The sequence below is a fragment of the Armigeres subalbatus genome, chromosome 1 (genome assembly GCF_024139115.2).
Source record: "Armigeres subalbatus isolate Guangzhou_Male chromosome 1, GZ_Asu_2, whole genome shotgun sequence".
NCBI lineage: Eukaryota > Metazoa > Arthropoda > Insecta > Diptera > Culicidae > Armigeres > Armigeres subalbatus.
In genome coordinates this window covers 295,389,876-295,406,581 of record NC_085139.1, presented here as the reverse complement: position 1 = coordinate 295,406,581, position 16,706 = coordinate 295,389,876, and the positions used below count along the sequence as shown (strand labels likewise).

The 16,706-nt window shown below is 40.5% G+C and overlaps 2 protein-coding genes and 1 long non-coding RNA gene across 5 annotated transcripts; 2 read left to right on the top strand and 1 right to left on the bottom strand.

Moving 5' to 3' along the window:
- Positions 1–804: 804 nt before the first annotated feature.
- LOC134207476 (uncharacterized protein K02A2.6-like) lies at positions 805–5,239 on the top strand. The gene is made up of 7 exons (XM_062683191.1): positions 805–1,014; positions 1,372–1,590; positions 1,750–2,085; positions 2,130–3,326; positions 3,420–4,311; positions 4,786–5,153; positions 5,225–5,239. Exons 1-7 carry the CDS (start codon positions 805–807, stop codon positions 5,237–5,239), a joined length of 3,237 nt encoding a protein of 1,078 aa, XP_062539175.1.
- Positions 5,240–5,751: 512 nt separating this feature from the next.
- On the top strand, positions 5,752–13,910 carry LOC134215983 (uncharacterized). Of its 3 annotated transcripts, none has more exons than XR_009980417.1 (3): positions 5,752–5,769; positions 13,209–13,417; positions 13,485–13,910. It is a non-coding gene; the product is annotated as an uncharacterized LOC134215983 (long non-coding RNA). The 3 variants fall into 3 exon arrangements; XR_009980410.1 differs by lacking the exon at positions 5,752–5,769 and adding an exon at positions 7,243–7,670; XR_009980415.1 differs by lacking the exon at positions 5,752–5,769 and adding an exon at positions 9,248–9,267.
- A 626-nt stretch (positions 13,911–14,536) lies between these two features.
- Positions 14,537–15,408, bottom strand: LOC134215972 (uncharacterized). The gene is made up of 3 exons (XM_062695025.1): positions 15,148–15,408; positions 14,956–15,089; positions 14,537–14,897 (listed from the first exon to the last, which is right to left on the bottom strand). The coding sequence occupies exons 1-3, from the start codon at positions 15,154–15,156 to the stop codon at positions 14,666–14,668; spliced, it is 375 nt and encodes a 124-aa protein (XP_062551009.1). The 5' UTR covers positions 15,157–15,408; the 3' UTR covers positions 14,537–14,665.
- Positions 15,409–16,706: the final 1,298 nt, after the last annotated feature.

Genomic DNA, 16,706 nt, shown 5'->3' with positions numbered 1-16,706 from the left:
AGTGTTTTCAGTGATTGTTAATCCACCCGAAACCCCCTTTGAAAAACCCTACATTTGGCGACGAGCGAAAAGGGAACAATAAGGTATTTATTTTTGATTTAAAATGTGCGTACTAATGCGAAAAACCGCCTGAAAATTGCCGAAGAGAGAAAAAAAAGATGGCTGATTTTCTTGTTCTGGTGTGGCATCATTCTGGTTATTCTGGTCGGCCATATTGAAAATGTTGGAATTATTGAAAAAGATGCATGGGGTGCAATTTAAAGCAGGACCTTGTTTCAGCTAATTAAAAGCAAAGGAGAAATATGCATGGAGTGATTTAATTTTGTTTGTTTGCTGTGATTTGAACCCAAAATAAAGGGTGGAGTATACCTTTTTAAACGAATCATTGATTTTAATTGAATAATTCAGAATATGAACCGAGACAGGGTGCCCGGGTGATGTCACCAGTTCCATGGGAGTAAACAAATTGGGATTTAGGAAGTAAATAATATCCGAGTTTTCAAATTAAATTTGGTAGTCGCAAAATTACATAGCATTGAAATGGCCCGTGCCTGGGCACCACGTCTGTTGCAAGTATCAGAGAGCCTATAAAAATGAACTGTGGTAGGGTGTTAAAATTAGAGTTGCCAGTGTCTAGAGACCAAGAGAGATGAATCGAAGCAAGCGTGCTCAATTGAAGTTCATGATGCTAGAGAACGAGATGAGAAAAACTGTGGTAGGGTGCCCAGTTGAATTCAATAGTGTCCGGGGAAGCTAAAGAAGTAAATTGTGGCAGTGCTCGATTGGACCGCGGCAGGGTGCCCGATGGAATCGGGGCAGATGGAATTGTGGCAGGGTGCCCGATTGATTTGTGGCGGAGCGCCCGAAGGATTCGAGGCAAGGTGCCCGATAGCATCGAGGCAGGGTGCCCGATGGAATCGGGGCAGGGTGCCCGATGGGATCGGGGCAGGGTGCCCGATGGGATCGGGGCAGGGTGCCCGATGGGATCGGGGCAGGGTGCCCGATGGGACCGGGGCATGGTGCCCGCTGGAATCGTGACAGACTGTTCGAAATGATTTATGGCAGGGTGCCAGTTAGAGCTACTAGTGTTAGAGGACCTAGAAAAGTTAATCGTTGTGGGGTGCACGATGGGAATTGTTTGTTTCAAGGAATCTAATTAATTGAAATGTAATAGACTGTCCAGTATATGTTTCGAGTATGAAAATTCTTTGAATGAATAGGCATACAATAAAAATTGCAGATTTATTAACCATGTGGAAAAGTGCAAAGATAAGGCAATGCGTTTAACTTTTTTTTTCATTGCAAACGCTCTGGCATAGCGTGGTTCCAAATGGTAATGTGAATTCCACGTTTCCTTTTATCTTATTGTAGATGGAAGAAACCCGATCTATTCCGATGTTCAGATGTGAACAAATCGAGAGTGGAAAGCTTGCTAAAGAGTGGCAAGAATGGAAGCGCTCATTGGAATATTACTTCGAGGCATGTCAATTGCACGATCAGAAAATGATGCGTTCTAAGATGTTACATCTTGGCGGGCCACAGCTTCAGAAAGTTTTTGGCACTCTTGAAGGAACTGAAGACTTCCCTCTGGTAATGCTAGAGAAGCGTTGGTATGATGTCGCAGTTGATCGCTTAGATGCGTATTTCAAGCCGCGTAAGCAGGATGTTCTAGAGAGACATCGTCTGCGAAGCATGAAACAAGGAACTAATGAACGATTCGCACACTATGTCCTTCGTTTGCGTCAACAGTTGAAAGACTGTGGACTGGAGAAATACTCACATGAGGTGAAAAGCGTTTTAGAAGAAACTATGCTGATCGATGTGATTGTTGAAGGATGTATCTCCCATGAATTGCGTCGGAAGATACTTGAGAAGGATCAGTCGCTAAGTGATATTGAGGCACTCGGGGAATCGCTCGAAAGTGTTCGGATTCAAGAACAGGAACTCAAGATCGGGAAAAGTGGAACTGAGTCAGGATTCAATGAAATTTGTAAGGTCCAGAACGTGTTGAAGTCAAGGAAGGAGCGCAGAGAGGATCGTATCGCGAGTCGTTTCGCTACACCGGCGTCTAGTTTGAGCAAGGATGTAAGGATTTGTTTTGCATGTGGTCGTCCGGGTCACATGTCCAGGTCACCTGCCCTGCGAAGGACCAGATCTGTCGACGGTGCAGAAAAACCGGCCATTTCGAAAATGTTTGTCGTAAACAACCTGAGTCACGATCATCGGCTCCACCGAAGAAAGTACAAATAGTCGAAAATGTACAAGATGACATCTATGATTCACCTCAACCGACACCGCAACCGGTACAGCAGCCGGATCCGCAGCCGATGACTCATCGCACCGCTGCTGAAAGAAAAGTTTACTATACCTTCTACACTGGAGGTAATACGAATGTATTCGATTGTACGGTTGGGGGAGTGAAGATCGACATGTTCATCGATTCTGGATCAGATGTGAACTTGGTCACATCCGATGCCTGGGAAAAATTAAAAGCACAACAGGTTGTTGTTTCAAAATGTGAACGTGGCAGCAGTAAGATATTGAAAGCATACGCATCAAGTGAACCACTCACTATTCTGGGAACCTTTCAAGCGGAAATTAAACTAGGAAGAAGATCCATCAATGCGGAATTTCTGGTCATTAAGAATGGACAGCGTAACCTACTTGGCGATACTACTTCGAAGGAGTTAGGAATCCTGAAGATTGGGTTGGAGTCGAACCGAGTTACGGATGATAACAACCGCGTCTCTCCATTTTCTAAAATCGTCGATACTAAGGTACGAATTTCTATGGACCCATCATTCACTCCAGTCTTCCAGCCGCTAAGACGAATCCCGATTCCTCTAGAAGGAGCGGTTAATCAGAAGCTTGATGAATTGCTACGCAGGGACATAATCGAACCGAAGGAAGGTCCAGCAAGCTGGGTATCACCACTGGTGGTCGCCAACAAAGCAAACGGTACCATTCGCCTATGTGTTGATTTACGCCGTGTCAATCAAGCCGTTATTCGCGAAAGACATCCTATGCCAGTTATTGATGAGGTTTTGGCGAAAATAGGAAGAGGAAAAGTTTGGAGCGTCCTTGATGTTAAGGATGCATTCTTCCTATTGGAATTAGAAGAAGAATCAAGAAATATTGTGACGTTTATCACACACCGTGGGCTGTACCGTTTCAAACGGCTACCGTTCGGGCTTGTATCAGCCCCAGAGATTTTTCAGCGAAAAATGGATGAAATTCTGGCCGACTGCGAAGGTATATATTGGTATCTGGACGACATTGGGGTAGAAGGCAGTACAATTGAGGAACACGATGCGAGACTGGAAAAGGTAGATTTCTGATAAAAGACTTGAATAAATCTTGAATGATTGAACTAATCTTAGTTATTTGGCTTATTATTTCACTTCACTAATTTACTTTAGGTTCTTAAAAGGTTCGAGGAAAAAGGTGTCATTTTGAACTGGGAAAAGTGCAAAATACGAGTAACGGATTTTGAGTTTCTTGGATATCATATTAACCCACAAGGAATCATGCCATCTGATTCAAAACGTAATGCGATTTTGTCATTTCGTCAGCCACAAAATGAAAGTGAAGTTAGGAGCTTCCTGGGGCTTGCTAATTACATGGGGAAGTTTATCCCTGAGTTGGCGGCTATAGACGAGCCTCTGAGGCGACTGACTCAGAAAGATGTGAAATTCCATTGGGGCGAAAAAGAGGAATCTGCGTTTCATGCCATTAAACAGAAATTGGCCAGCGCTGAAAGATTAGGGTTCTATAAGTTAGAAGATCAAACATCTGTCATCGCCGATGCAAGTCCACATGCCTTAGGTGGCGTGCTGGTTCAAACTGATACAAGTGGCGTTTCACGTGTCATCTGCTATGCTTCCAAGTCTCTGACAGATACAGAGAGACGATACTGCCAGACAGAAAAGGAGGCATTAGCACTAGTCTGGAGTGTAGAAAGGTTCCAGATCTACTTGATTGGTAGAGAGTTTAATCTGTTAACAGACTGCAAAGCATTAACTTTCCTTTTTACTCCTGTGTCTCGTCCATGTGCACGTATCGAGCGATGGGTCTTACGGTTGCAGAGCTTCCAATACAAAATTGTGCATATCTCAGGACACACCAATATTGCTGATGTGTTGTCTCGTCTATCGACATCTCTCCCTATACCGTTTGATGAAATGGAAGAATTAGTTGTCAACGAAATATTTACCGCCGCAGCAAAGATGATTGCAGTCAAATGGGAAGAGATAGAAAACATAAGCCGCGATGATCCTGAAATCATGGAAATCAGTCAAGCACTGAGATCAGGTATGCTTGACAATTTACCACTGCCATACAAAATCATATCCTCGGAGCTATGTATGGTGAGCGATGTATTGTTGCGCGGTGATAGGATTGTGGTGCCCAATAATTTACGGGACCGTATCCTCCAGTTAGCCCATGAAGGTCATCCGGGAACACGAATTATGAAAACACATCTTCGTGGAAATGTTTGGTGGCCTAAAATGGACCTTGAAGTTGAACGACTTGTCAAAGCTTGCCGAGGATGCACCTTGGTATCAGCACCTAATGCACCGGAACCTATGCTGAGAAAGGAACTTCCAGCACGGGTTTGGGAACAAATTGCGATTGATTTTCTTGGCCCATTACCTAATGGAGAGAATTTACTGGTCTGTATTGATTACTACAGCAGATTTCTTGAGGTAGTTGAAATGGATGAGATAACTACATCAGCTACAATTAAAGAACTACTAACCGTTTTCTCTCGGTATGGATTACCAGAAATTCTTCGTGCTGACAATGGGCCACAATTTTCTTCGGAAGAGTTTCGTTCGTTCTGTGAAGAGTACGGTATACATCTAGAGAGTACAATCCCTTACTGGCCACAAATGAATGGAGAGGTGGAACGCCAGAACCGTTCCATTTTGAAGCGTTTGCGAATAGCTCAAGAGTTAGGTCAGAATTGGAAGGAGGAGTTGCGAAAATATCTGTTGATGTACCACTCAACAGCCCACACAACTACGGGAAAGGCTCCAGCGGAGCTTATGCTTGGTCGTAAAGTGCGTACAAAGTTGCCATATGTTCCGGTGACAACAGCAGGCTCTGAGGCACTAAGAGACAGAGACAGATTAGAGAAGGAGAAGGGAAAGGTATATTCTGATAACCGACGAAAAGCAAAGCCAAGCGCTATCAACGTTGGCGATCTTGTTTTTGCGAAAAGGACAAAGAAAGATAATAAACTACGCTCCGAGTTTGCTCCGGAAGAATTCAGTGTAGTTCAGAAAAAAGGGAATGATGTTGTTATCCGGTCAACTGAATCTGGTAGAGAATATAGAAGAAGCGCAGCTCATTTGAAAGCCGTACCAGCAAAAGTACATGACAGTACAGATCAGACTTCGGAAGCATATGAACAGGAGGAAGCTGTGGAAGAATCATCAATCCAACGTTCGATAGAAGGTAGTTCACCAGACGAGGTAGCAAGGGCTTCTAAGCGGATCAGGACGGAATCTAAGTTACTTAAGGACTATGTTACATATTAATGGTAAATGATTGTTTGTAAAAATAAAGAAGAGGTAGGGTGTAGGGTCTGAACAGAAACATATAAACCTTGATTCCCACCTTTCTTATTGAACGTATGCAACTGCACGAATGACGACAACCGAGTAGGACGTTCAGCTCAGGCAGGAACAAGAGGCAGAAGTGGTGTGACTCTTGCAGTGAACGGTGTGCTCGGTCGAGTCAGTAGCGAGTGTCACAATATAATTAGTGAGTGTTTTCAGTGATTGTTAATCCACCCGAAACCCCCTTTGAAAAACCCTACAGTACCCCTTGGTATAATCGATATAGAACCACACATAAATTAAATAATGAATCGCCCGCTTTGAGCGTGCTTACAGCGGCACACTAGAAGTTAACTTTCTGAAATCTGTATGGCGAAAGGCATCTAAGGCTCGATTTCTCAAAATTAAGCAGCTTCATCGATAAAATATTTGGTAGGCGTAGTAGCGGACACCATTCTTCATAACCGGTACCAAATAGTTTTTCATGAAAAGTTCCTCATTTTGAGAAAACCCGCGTTAGATGTCTTTCGCCATACAAATTTCTGGGGGTTAACTCTTGCTGGCTATATGCGCATATACGATAGCGCCTGGATGTGGAAGCGGCGGGTAGAAAATCAGCCACTGCCAATAATTCATTGCTAATTCGAGACCACACATAAAGATTATTTGGATATACAGTATACCCTCGCTGATCCGACAAATGTATGGCCGGACTATCGGGGTTTCTCTCGTTAATCCGACTGTCAAATCCATACAAATGAACCAAAACAAAATCACAGCACAAATTTGAAAACTGACAGCATAATGTGTTTAAATGGGTGTTGATACTTTTTAATCCGGAAAATTCCGAATTAAGGCCAGTATCGACTTAAAAAGTAGTGAGGTTACAGAATTTTGTTCAATATTACCAAGAGGAATTTTGACAACTGATCTGCATGGAGCAAATTGTCACTTTTACTTACGGAATAATCGAGCAGAATATTTTTCCGAAAGTAAAGTGACAGCTCCCATTACTTTGCGTGGGAACCTTACAAATGTCAATTTTGTTTTTTGTTCTTTTCATGTGGATACTGTTGTAAGAATTTTGTTTCGATTCTTTACTTTTCCGATTCAGTGAACGGAATTTAACATGTAATTGAGAAAGAAGAAATTTCTTTTGAGCACGATACCAATTTTTAGCGAAATCCGGACTAACGAGTCGTCGGACTAGCGAGGTCCGGATAAGCGGGGGGATACTGTATAGTTTATTAGTAGTTCGGGTGGAGAATGGTCAGGAACTAATAACCGGGACATCGGAGTCCCGAAGAACCGATTTAAAATTCATGCAACCCAGATGAGCTGACGAGACCAGCACCGCCAGAGGCGCTAGTGTATTTTACTCATATTATGGTAAATTTATTTGAAAGTGTTTGCTGTGAGTTTTTGACAGATTCCTACCCCCCACACTGCGTCGCCCTCCCCTCACTGCGTCGCCCTCGTCATCATGTTTTGACGTTTGTTATATACGATGTAGGAGTAAATGAAACAAAACGATATCATTTTGAAAAGAGCAACTTCGAATTTATTTCCTTCTTGCTTTTCCCGACCTGCTTTGAGAACTTTGACAAGTTGCTTTTGTTGTTCGGTTCGGTCGGTTCGGTCCGGTCGCATAAAAAAATCGAGGAATCCTTAGAAGATTTTGGAAAAAAACGTGTCTCATTTCGGGAAGTTTGTGTATCTACCTCCGAGGAACCGAGTTACCGTTACCACAGAGCTGCTTCCTAAACCGGTATTCATCGTAATACCCATTTACATACCTAAAAAAATCAACATTATTCGATTATGCCAGCACCGGAAAACCAGGTGACCACTGGTTATTGGCTTAGGATGTGAGATTCCATGGTGCAATTCGTTCCTAAAAATAAAAGGCAAAGGATAAAAAAAAGCTCAACGCAATTACATATTACTGTATTCCCTTGGGACATTGGCGTAAAATGACCCTATCGTGCGGCAATCGAGAGGAATGTGCGGTGATGCTTCCTTCCGGAAGGAAAGTTTTCGCAAGGCAAAGATTACCCGGTTGTGCTGTCACCGTGGACTGAACTGTACGAGGGAATTTCCGCAAAGGTAAGCAGTCGGCGAATGGAATCCTTCTGTAACCAATCCACGGGTTTCTACTTGTCTGATTGTTCCTATTTTGTTGAAACAGCATTAATTCTGAGTTTTCTCATGTAATCCTTTCCCTATAGTATACATCCTAGGACGGGAAACAGAAAATCGTCCACGCCTTACACATCATCAAAGCCATCCTGCTGGGTAGCGGGGACAATCGTACTCGACTGCTGCACCAACGTAACACAGCAAATTTGTCAAGGCCTTGCACTGTAAACTCGACAATACCCATTAAAGAGTTGAAAAGACCCATTTTTCATGATATATGGAGCTGTCAAAATTATGGGTACTTTGAAATTTTTGATAATGTGTACTTTTACCTCATATGGGAGTTAAAAGATTTTACCCATTAATGGGTGAAAATCTACTTAATTTTTTGTGTCAACCAAATCGAGAGGAAAAGCAGAGAAGCTGAACGTGCTGTACGAGGTTTCGTGTGGATTGAATGTAAGTTTTATTTTCGCTCAATTTAGTTTTTTGCGTTATTAAAGGGAATTAAATCATTTGGTATTGCAGCTAACGGTGTTTCAATTTGTTTTGTTAAATTATGGTCGTCGGGGAACAAAACAAATCATCACCAGACAGGATGGGATTCCGCCTCTATACTTCTGTACCGCCGTATACAAATGTTGGGGCCACACAGGATTTGTTTCGCGATGAATGATGAAGCCCGTATCCACCGCATACCTGTAAACCGCTGGATCTGGTGATGAAAAAGGAGCCTCTTTGGCGGATTTTTTGGAATCGTCTTCTAGTCAGATCATATTTATACTGTTGGGAAAGTGAAAGTGAGATCCCAATCCATCAGTGCAAAAACGATACACACATGTTATAGTTCATGTATATCATTATGCCGTTCATAAATACTTTTAATAAAAAATACGGTTATATTCCCCATAAATAATTTCTTTTACTATTCGATTGATGGAATATTTAATTCTTGTAGCTGTTTCTGAAAACAATAAGGGGTGAATTTTACCCATTGTCCAGGAACGCTGTTGCTCATTAGTGGGTAAAAATCACTCGTTAGTTTGACGTACAAACGGTTTACTCATTAATGAGTAAACGACGTTTACTCTTTTAATGAGTTGAACTATTTAACTTCATAATGGGTATTTTTTTACCCATTAAAGAGTACTTTGGTGGCACAGTGTGAATCGCCCGCTGGGACACCTACCGTTCGTCCAATCCCGGTGTGGCTCCAAATACTGATGTTGGTGACAGAACTGGATGACTTTTCCAACAACGTTTCGATCCAGTCAAAGTGAGGTGGTGTGATTTTGAGCGATTCGACGCGCTCGAAACAAAACGGTTCTGGATTCCCCGTGGAAGAAGCGCCAAGAAGCTGTTGAACTTTGAAAAAAAATTCTCCATAGCCAATCCTACGGGCCTGGAACAAGACCAATCAGATCTACTCGTAGGCACAGCGATTCAAAGTGGTCAAGGAGTCGAACCAAGTTTACTGGCTTCCGGAAACTAAGTTATTTTAAGCGACGTCCTGTTGAAGAAACCACAGAATGGACAACAAGTTGGAGGCAGACATCCAAGCTAAGTATAATTTGTACCAATGATTGATTGATTTACAGAGATTGATTGAGTTTGATTAATTGATATTGATTCATTGAGTTGAGATTGATTTATTGAGTTGAGATTGATTGATTTAGATTGATTGAAAGTTTGATTTATATTGATTGAGAGATTGATTTAGATTGATTGATCGAGATTAATTAGGATTGATTTAGAGATTGATTAAAATATTAATTGAGATTGAGTGACAGATTAATTGAGATTGTTTGAAAGATTTATTAAGATGGCTTGAGAGATTGATGAGTTTAATGAGGATTGATTTAGATTGATTGATTGAGAGATTAATTGAGATTGATTGAAATTGATTGAGAGATTGATTTAGATTAATTGAGAGTTTAATTGATATTGACTGAGATAGATTGAGAGATTAATTGAGATTGATTGAAATATTGATTGAGAGATTAATTAAGCTTGATTGAGAGATTGATTGAGAGATCAATTGAGCTTGTTTGAGATATTGATTTAGATTGATTGAGAGTTTAATTGAGATTGATTGAGATTGAATGATTGAGAGATTAATTCTAGACCAACATTTGAAAAGGGCGTAACAGCCAAAACTTATTCCTACTGATTATTTGTCTTCATATATAGCTATATATGTAGACGAGGAATCAGAAGTAATAAATTTTGGCTGTTACGCCCTTTTCAAATGTTGGTGTAGAATTGAGATTGATTGAAATTGATTGATTAAGATTGATTTAGAGTTTGATTGAGAGATTAATTGTGATTGATTGAGAGATTGATATAGATTGATTGAGAGTTTAATTGGTATTGACTGAGACAGATTAATTCAGATTGATTGAAATTGATTGAGATTGATGTAGATTGATCGAGAGATTGATTTAGATCGATTGATTAAGAGATTAATTGAGATTGATTGACAGATTTATTTAGATTGATTGAGAGATTGATTGAGAGTTTAATGAGGATTGATTTAGATTGATTGATCGAAAGATTAATTGAGATTGATTGAAATTGATTGAGAGATTAATTTAGATTAATTGAGAGTTTTATTGATATTGACTGAGATAGATTGGGAGATTAATTGAGATTGATTGAAATATTGATTGAGAGATTAATTAAGCTTGATTGAGAGATTGTTTTAGATTGATTGAGAGTTTAATTGATATTGACTGAGTCTTTACTGGGTTTACTGGTTACTTTGGAAATTCATTCGGTAAATCCTTTGGGAGTTTCTCCGCGAATTCCTTCGGGAATTCCCCTAAAAACTCCTTCGGGATTTTTTTCGGGAATTCCTTCGAGAATTCCTATAGCAATTCCTTCAGGCATTCCTTATGGGAATTCTTCGGGAATTCCTCCGAAAATTCCTTCGACAATTTATTCGGGAATTCCTCCAGGAATTCCTTATGCGATCCCTTCGGGATTTTCTTATGGGGTTCTCTCGGGAATTCCTTATGGTATTGCTTCGAGAATTCCTTATGGAAATCCTTCGGGAATTTCTGGAGGAATTCCCGAATAAATTTTCAAAGAAGTTCCCTGGGAAATTCCCGAAGGAATTCGCTGAAAAACTCCCGAAGAAATTCCCGGTGGAGCTCTCAAAGAATTTACTGAATGAATTCCCAAAGGATTTCTCGAATGAACTCCCGGAAGAACTCCCGAAAGAATTCCTGGATGAACTCCCAAGGGAATTCCCGGAGCAATTCTCGAAATATATCTTGTAGGAAATTTCCATAGGAATTCCTGATGATATTCCCGAAAGAACTCACGCAGGAACTTCCGAAGGAATTCTCGGAGAAACTCCCGAAGTAATTCCCGGAAGAACTCCCGAAGGCATTCCCGGAAGAACTCCCAAGGGAATTCTCGATTAAATTCTCGAAGCATATCTTGAAGGAATTCCGGGAAAAATTCCCGAAGAAATCTCAGGAGGAATTCCCGAAGGAATCACCGGATCAATTTGCTGAAGGAATCTCCAGAGGAATTCCCGACGGAACCTCCGATGGAGTTTCCTATAGATTTCATGACGAAATATCCGAAGAAATTTACGAAGTAAACCCCGAATGAATTCCCAAATAAATCCCCCGAGGATCTTTCGAGGGAAACTCCGGAAGAATTCCCGAAGAAATCTCAAAGGAACTTTAGAAGAAACTCCAGAAAAAAATCGCGAAGGAATATCCGGATGAACTCCAGAAGGAATTCCCGATGGAATTCCCGGAGAATTCTCGAAGGATTTCTTGAAGGAATATCGATAGGAATTCCTGTAGAAACCTCCGGAGGAATTCTTGAAGAAATCTTCGGAAGAATTCCCGAAGAAATCTTCGGATGAATTCCCGAAGGAACCTCCGATATAATTTCCTAAGGAATTCCTAACGAAAAATCCAAAGGAATTTACGAAAGAATCCCCAGAGCAGCTACCGAAGGAAATTACCGGAGGAATGCTCGAAGGAATTCCCGGAAGAGCTCCCGGAAAAATTCTCGGAAGAATTCCCGAAGGAATTACCAAAAGGAACTCCCGAAGGAATTCTTGAACGAATTCTCGAAGAAATTCCCGGAGGAACTCACGGAAGTACTCTAGAAGGTATTCCCGGAGGAAGTCTCGAGGAAATTCCTGGACGAACTCCCAAGGGCATCCCATGAGGATTTTTTAAAGTATATTTTGAAGGAATTCCGGGAAAAACATCGTGAATAAAGCTCCTGAAGAATTCATTAAGAAATCTCCGGAGGACCTCCCGAAGAACTCCAAAAGGAATTCCCGGAGAAACTCTTGAAAACATTTCCGTATGAATTTCCAAAGGAATTTTGAAAGATTTTTCGGAGGAATTCCCGAGGGAATTCTCGGAAGAACTCTCGAAGAAATTCCCGGAACTCTCGAAGGAATTCCCGGAGGAACTCACGGAAGTACTCTGGAAGGTATTTCCGGAGGAACTCTCGAGGGAATTCCTGGACGAACTCCCAAGGGCATCCCCTGAGGAATTTTAAAGTATATTTTGAAGCAATTCCGGGAAAAACATCGTGAATAAAGCTCCTAAAGAATTCATGAAGAAATCTCCGGAGGAATTTGAAGAACAACAAAAGGAATTCCCGGAGAAACTCTTGAAAACATTCCCGTTTGAATTCCCAAAGGAATTGCCGGGGGAAACCTCGAAGGATAACTTGAATGAATTTTCGAAGAAATCTCCAGAGGAATTCCCAAAAAAAAAAATATTCAGAAGAATGTCTACGCCCAGAGGAAATCCAGAAGAAATTCCTGAAACAATACCCGAAGGAATCGAAGGAATAGAAGAAGTTTCCTTAAGAATTTCCGGAGAAATTTGCAAAAGAATTCTCGAAGAAATTTCTGAGGAAATCCCCGGAGGAATTTTCTAAAGAATATCCGAAACATATATTTCTCGAAGGAATTTTATAAAGAATTCCAGAAACAATTCCCAAAGGAATACGAGAATTTATTCCCAGAGGAGCTCCTAAAGGAATGAAGTCCTTCAAAAATTGCTGCGGGTATTTCTCCGAGAATTCCTACGGGTGTGTGTATTCTTCCGGAAATTTCTCCGGAAGTACATTAGGGTAACCCTCTGAGAGCTCCTTCGTGGAATTCCTCCTGGAATTCCTTTGAGTATTTATCCAAGAATTAATCAGAAATTCCTTCGGAAAATTTTTCGGAAGTTTCTCCAGGAATGGAATGTAAAAATCGGATACAAATTCTCCAGAGGGAATTCATAAGGAAACTGTCAAAGATAATTCCATAGAAATAAACGAAGAAACTTCCAATTCCGGTGGAATTTACGAATAAATTGATCTGCATTAAAATATTTTGAGAAATTCTCGAAGATTCACGAGTTAAACCAAAAGTAATCAAAAAATAGAAAATCTCATTGAAATTTCCTGATTTCTATGCCATTCTTAAATTCTTGGAAAATATTCTGACGCCTATTTAAATTTTCATGTTTCTAGAAAGCGGAATCGGAACTGGAATACAAAAGCTAATAAAGGTCGCTTGCTGTGCACACTATCTCATGGAATTGATTTAGTAGGCGCAACTCGGATTAGCCAACAATCGGATACCGAGCATGGGAAACCTGTATGGGGTCCGTCACAGGTGGTGCTGCTGTTCTAGATGTCCGTACGGATTGCCGGAAACAACGGAAAATTTATAGTTGCTGGTAGATAAAAACTGTAAAGGATTCTGCAGCCTACGTTACTTATTCTTCACATTTTTTTTTCTTTCAGGTTTAATGCGAGATCCACCCTTGGGCAAAAACGGACCTGCTGGAGCGAGTTTCAGGCAATACGTCCAAAACATCAACTCTCTTCCCTGACCCACAAGGCTGTTTTATCAGTATCTGGTGGTACAATCTCGGGTGGCAATAATGTTACGAATCTCGTAGCAGCGTTTGCCGGATAGCTGCAAATTAACATCTTCCCAGCGGGCAGGATTCTACACAGGATACTTCGGAACCAGAACTGCAGTTACTTCCCATCTTCGCCCGACCATGAAGCTGATCCAGGAATCCACCGGTGTCGCAGAGCCCGAGTGATTTAAAAGCATGGCTATACAGCTTTTTAATAATTTTGATTTTAAATAAAATGATGTTTTTATTTCCAACCTTCCAGCATTGAAAACAAACTTCAAAAATAAAGATTGCTGACGTCTAATCATCTTTCTCTTTCAAGCGCGTATAGGAAGAATATGATTTGTTCGGCCATAGTCTGAATAAATATAATTTAAAAATATAATGAATGGTGGATTAGTAGCTCGCTTGAATGCCAAATTGGTTTATTGGTTGGTTAGTTGATTGATAGTTTGCCTAAATGGTTGATTGATTGCTTTATTGGTTGTTTGATTGGTTGGTCGGCTGGTTAGTTGATTAGTTGTTTTTTCGGTTGCTTGATTGGTCGATTAGTTGGTTGGTTGATTGATTGATCAGTTGATTTGTTAGTTGGTTGAATGCACTGTGCCAGCAAAGTACTCTTTAATGGGTGAAAAAGTACCCATTTTGAAGTTAAATAGTTCAACTCATTAAAAGAGTAAACAGCGTTTACTCATTAATGAGTAAAAGGCATATACGTCATATTCGGGCGTACTTTTTACCCATTACCGAAAAAAACATTTTTGGAGAAATGGGTATTTTTCACCCTTGATTATTTTAAAAAAATGGCCTGAATTTAATGATATTCATTGAAAAGTGACGCAATTACAAGGTATATGTAAAAAAACTCTTTATTTTATTTATTATTTCCTGTAGATACATGACAAGACATATTTAGAATAGCAACTTTGCTTTTTTTGCTCGCAAATCTGTTTTACTACGGGGCGCATCGAGGAACCTATCAGAAGAAAAGATTCCACAATTGAAGAAAGAACTCGTTTTATGCGTGGGAGCTCCCACGGTGGCTGTCTCTGGAACCAGTCACCCAAATTGATGGTGCCAACCATCTTTGTCGATCGCCGCAACAACGGAATCGCCAGGGAAGTTTGGATTTGCGAAGCTGACATTCTGCAGACTGTGCACTTGGAAGACCAATTGCACATCCTCGATGTACCCAAGCACGACACCATCCATATTAAGGCGGAACAATCCAGTACTATCCTCGTACTTGTAGTATTCAGAGCAAGCGGCTGGAATACGACAGTACTGAGGCCTGCGGGTGAAAAAAAAATATTATTTTGTGAAGGTGGGCCGGGTTCTGAGGAACTTACATTCTAATCACTTCCACTAAGTCCGATTTTCCTGTGACGTTTTTGGATGAGTCTGGCTGAAGTACAGCAGCATATCGTTGCATCCCTTCATTATGAACAGCATCAAATATTAACCGCAGTCTGATTATTCTATTCTGGAAAGAAATGTAAGATTAAAATGGAAAAGTTCGGCGCATCAAGCAAGCAACTTACAATCCTCATGAAGGTTCCTTAGCTATTTTAGCAATCCTTGTCTTGGAACAGCTGGAACAGTTGGCTGCCGTATTAGCTTTGCCATCCATGATGGGGTACCTCGCGTTATATTAAATTTCGTAATATTTTAAAATATGTGTACCTAACAAAACTAGCAAATGCAGCAATCGACAAATTGCACAAACAGATTATGTACAAAAAGTACATTTTGTTTTTCACTCATTAAAGGGTATAAACAAGGAACTTGAAAATGGGCATAAAACACTCATTGTGCAAAAAAAATAATCACCCATTTTTTTGACATTTTCATATATCACCAGAAAAGGGGTGATTTTTACTCCTTAAAGAGTATTGTCGGGTTTACAGTGTGGTTAATTGCTTGATTGGTTGGTTAGTTGATTGGTAGCTTACTTGAATGGTTGGTTGGCTGATTGGTTAGTTGCTTGATTGGAAAATTGGTTATTGGTTGCTTGATTGATTGGAAGTGGGTTAGAAAGATTGTTTAGTTAGTTACTTGATTCGTTTGTTGTTTGGTTGATGGCTGGTTGATTAGTTGCTTGATTGGATAATTGGTATCTTGATTGACGGCCGAATGTCATTAGGCCGAATGGTCATTAGGCCGAACGGTCATTAGACCGAATGGCCTTTAGGCCGAATTAGCAAAAAGAAACAAGAAGTGAAAAATGAGAAGTGCTTTCTTCACCTTACCCTTTCTTCCTTCTCCCATTTTATGTCTTCCTTCTTTCTTCCTTCTTCCTCATTCCTTATTCTTTCTTCCTTCTTCATTATTCCCTCTTCCTACTACCTTTTTCCTTCTTCCTTCTCACTTCTTCCTCTTTCTTCCTTTTTATTTCTCCCTCATTGCGCACTACTCACTTACCACTCCCAAATTCTCATTCGGCCTAATGGCCATTCGGCCTAATGACCGTTCGGCCTAATGACCCAGCATCCTTGATTGATTAGTTGGATGATTGGTAGCTTACTCGAATGGTATCTTGGTTAAATGTTTGATTGGTTGGATGATCGGTTTGTTGCTTGATTGTTTGGTTGGTTGCTTAATTGGTGGGCTGGTTGAATGATTAGTTGCTTGATTGGTTAATTGGTTACTTGAGTGATTAGAAGTGGGCTTGAATGGTTGGTTGCTCGATTGGTTAGCTAATTTGGTTGCTTGGTTAGTTGATTATACCATGAAGCTATATATGCTTGTAAAAAACACAGCCCTAAAAGTTGACTTTAAGTGGAAAAAGGCAATAAGACCGAATTAATGGTTCATTACTTTGACATGTTGAAATAAAGCATCAGTAATGAATCGCTGCATTCGTAACGCTGATTTAGAGTATCGTTGTCCGACAGTTGATAAATAAATGCAACTTCACATCGTTAAAACTGATCAAATGCAATTAGCATTTAGCGTGCCGACTTGTGATTTATATATGTGCAATATTGTAATGCTTGGTGTTACTTGGCATAGTAGTTTTATTGATTGGTGAATTGTGAATGCTGAATTCATTGGTTGCTTGATTGGTTAATTAGTTGGTTGATTTATTGATTGCTTGGTT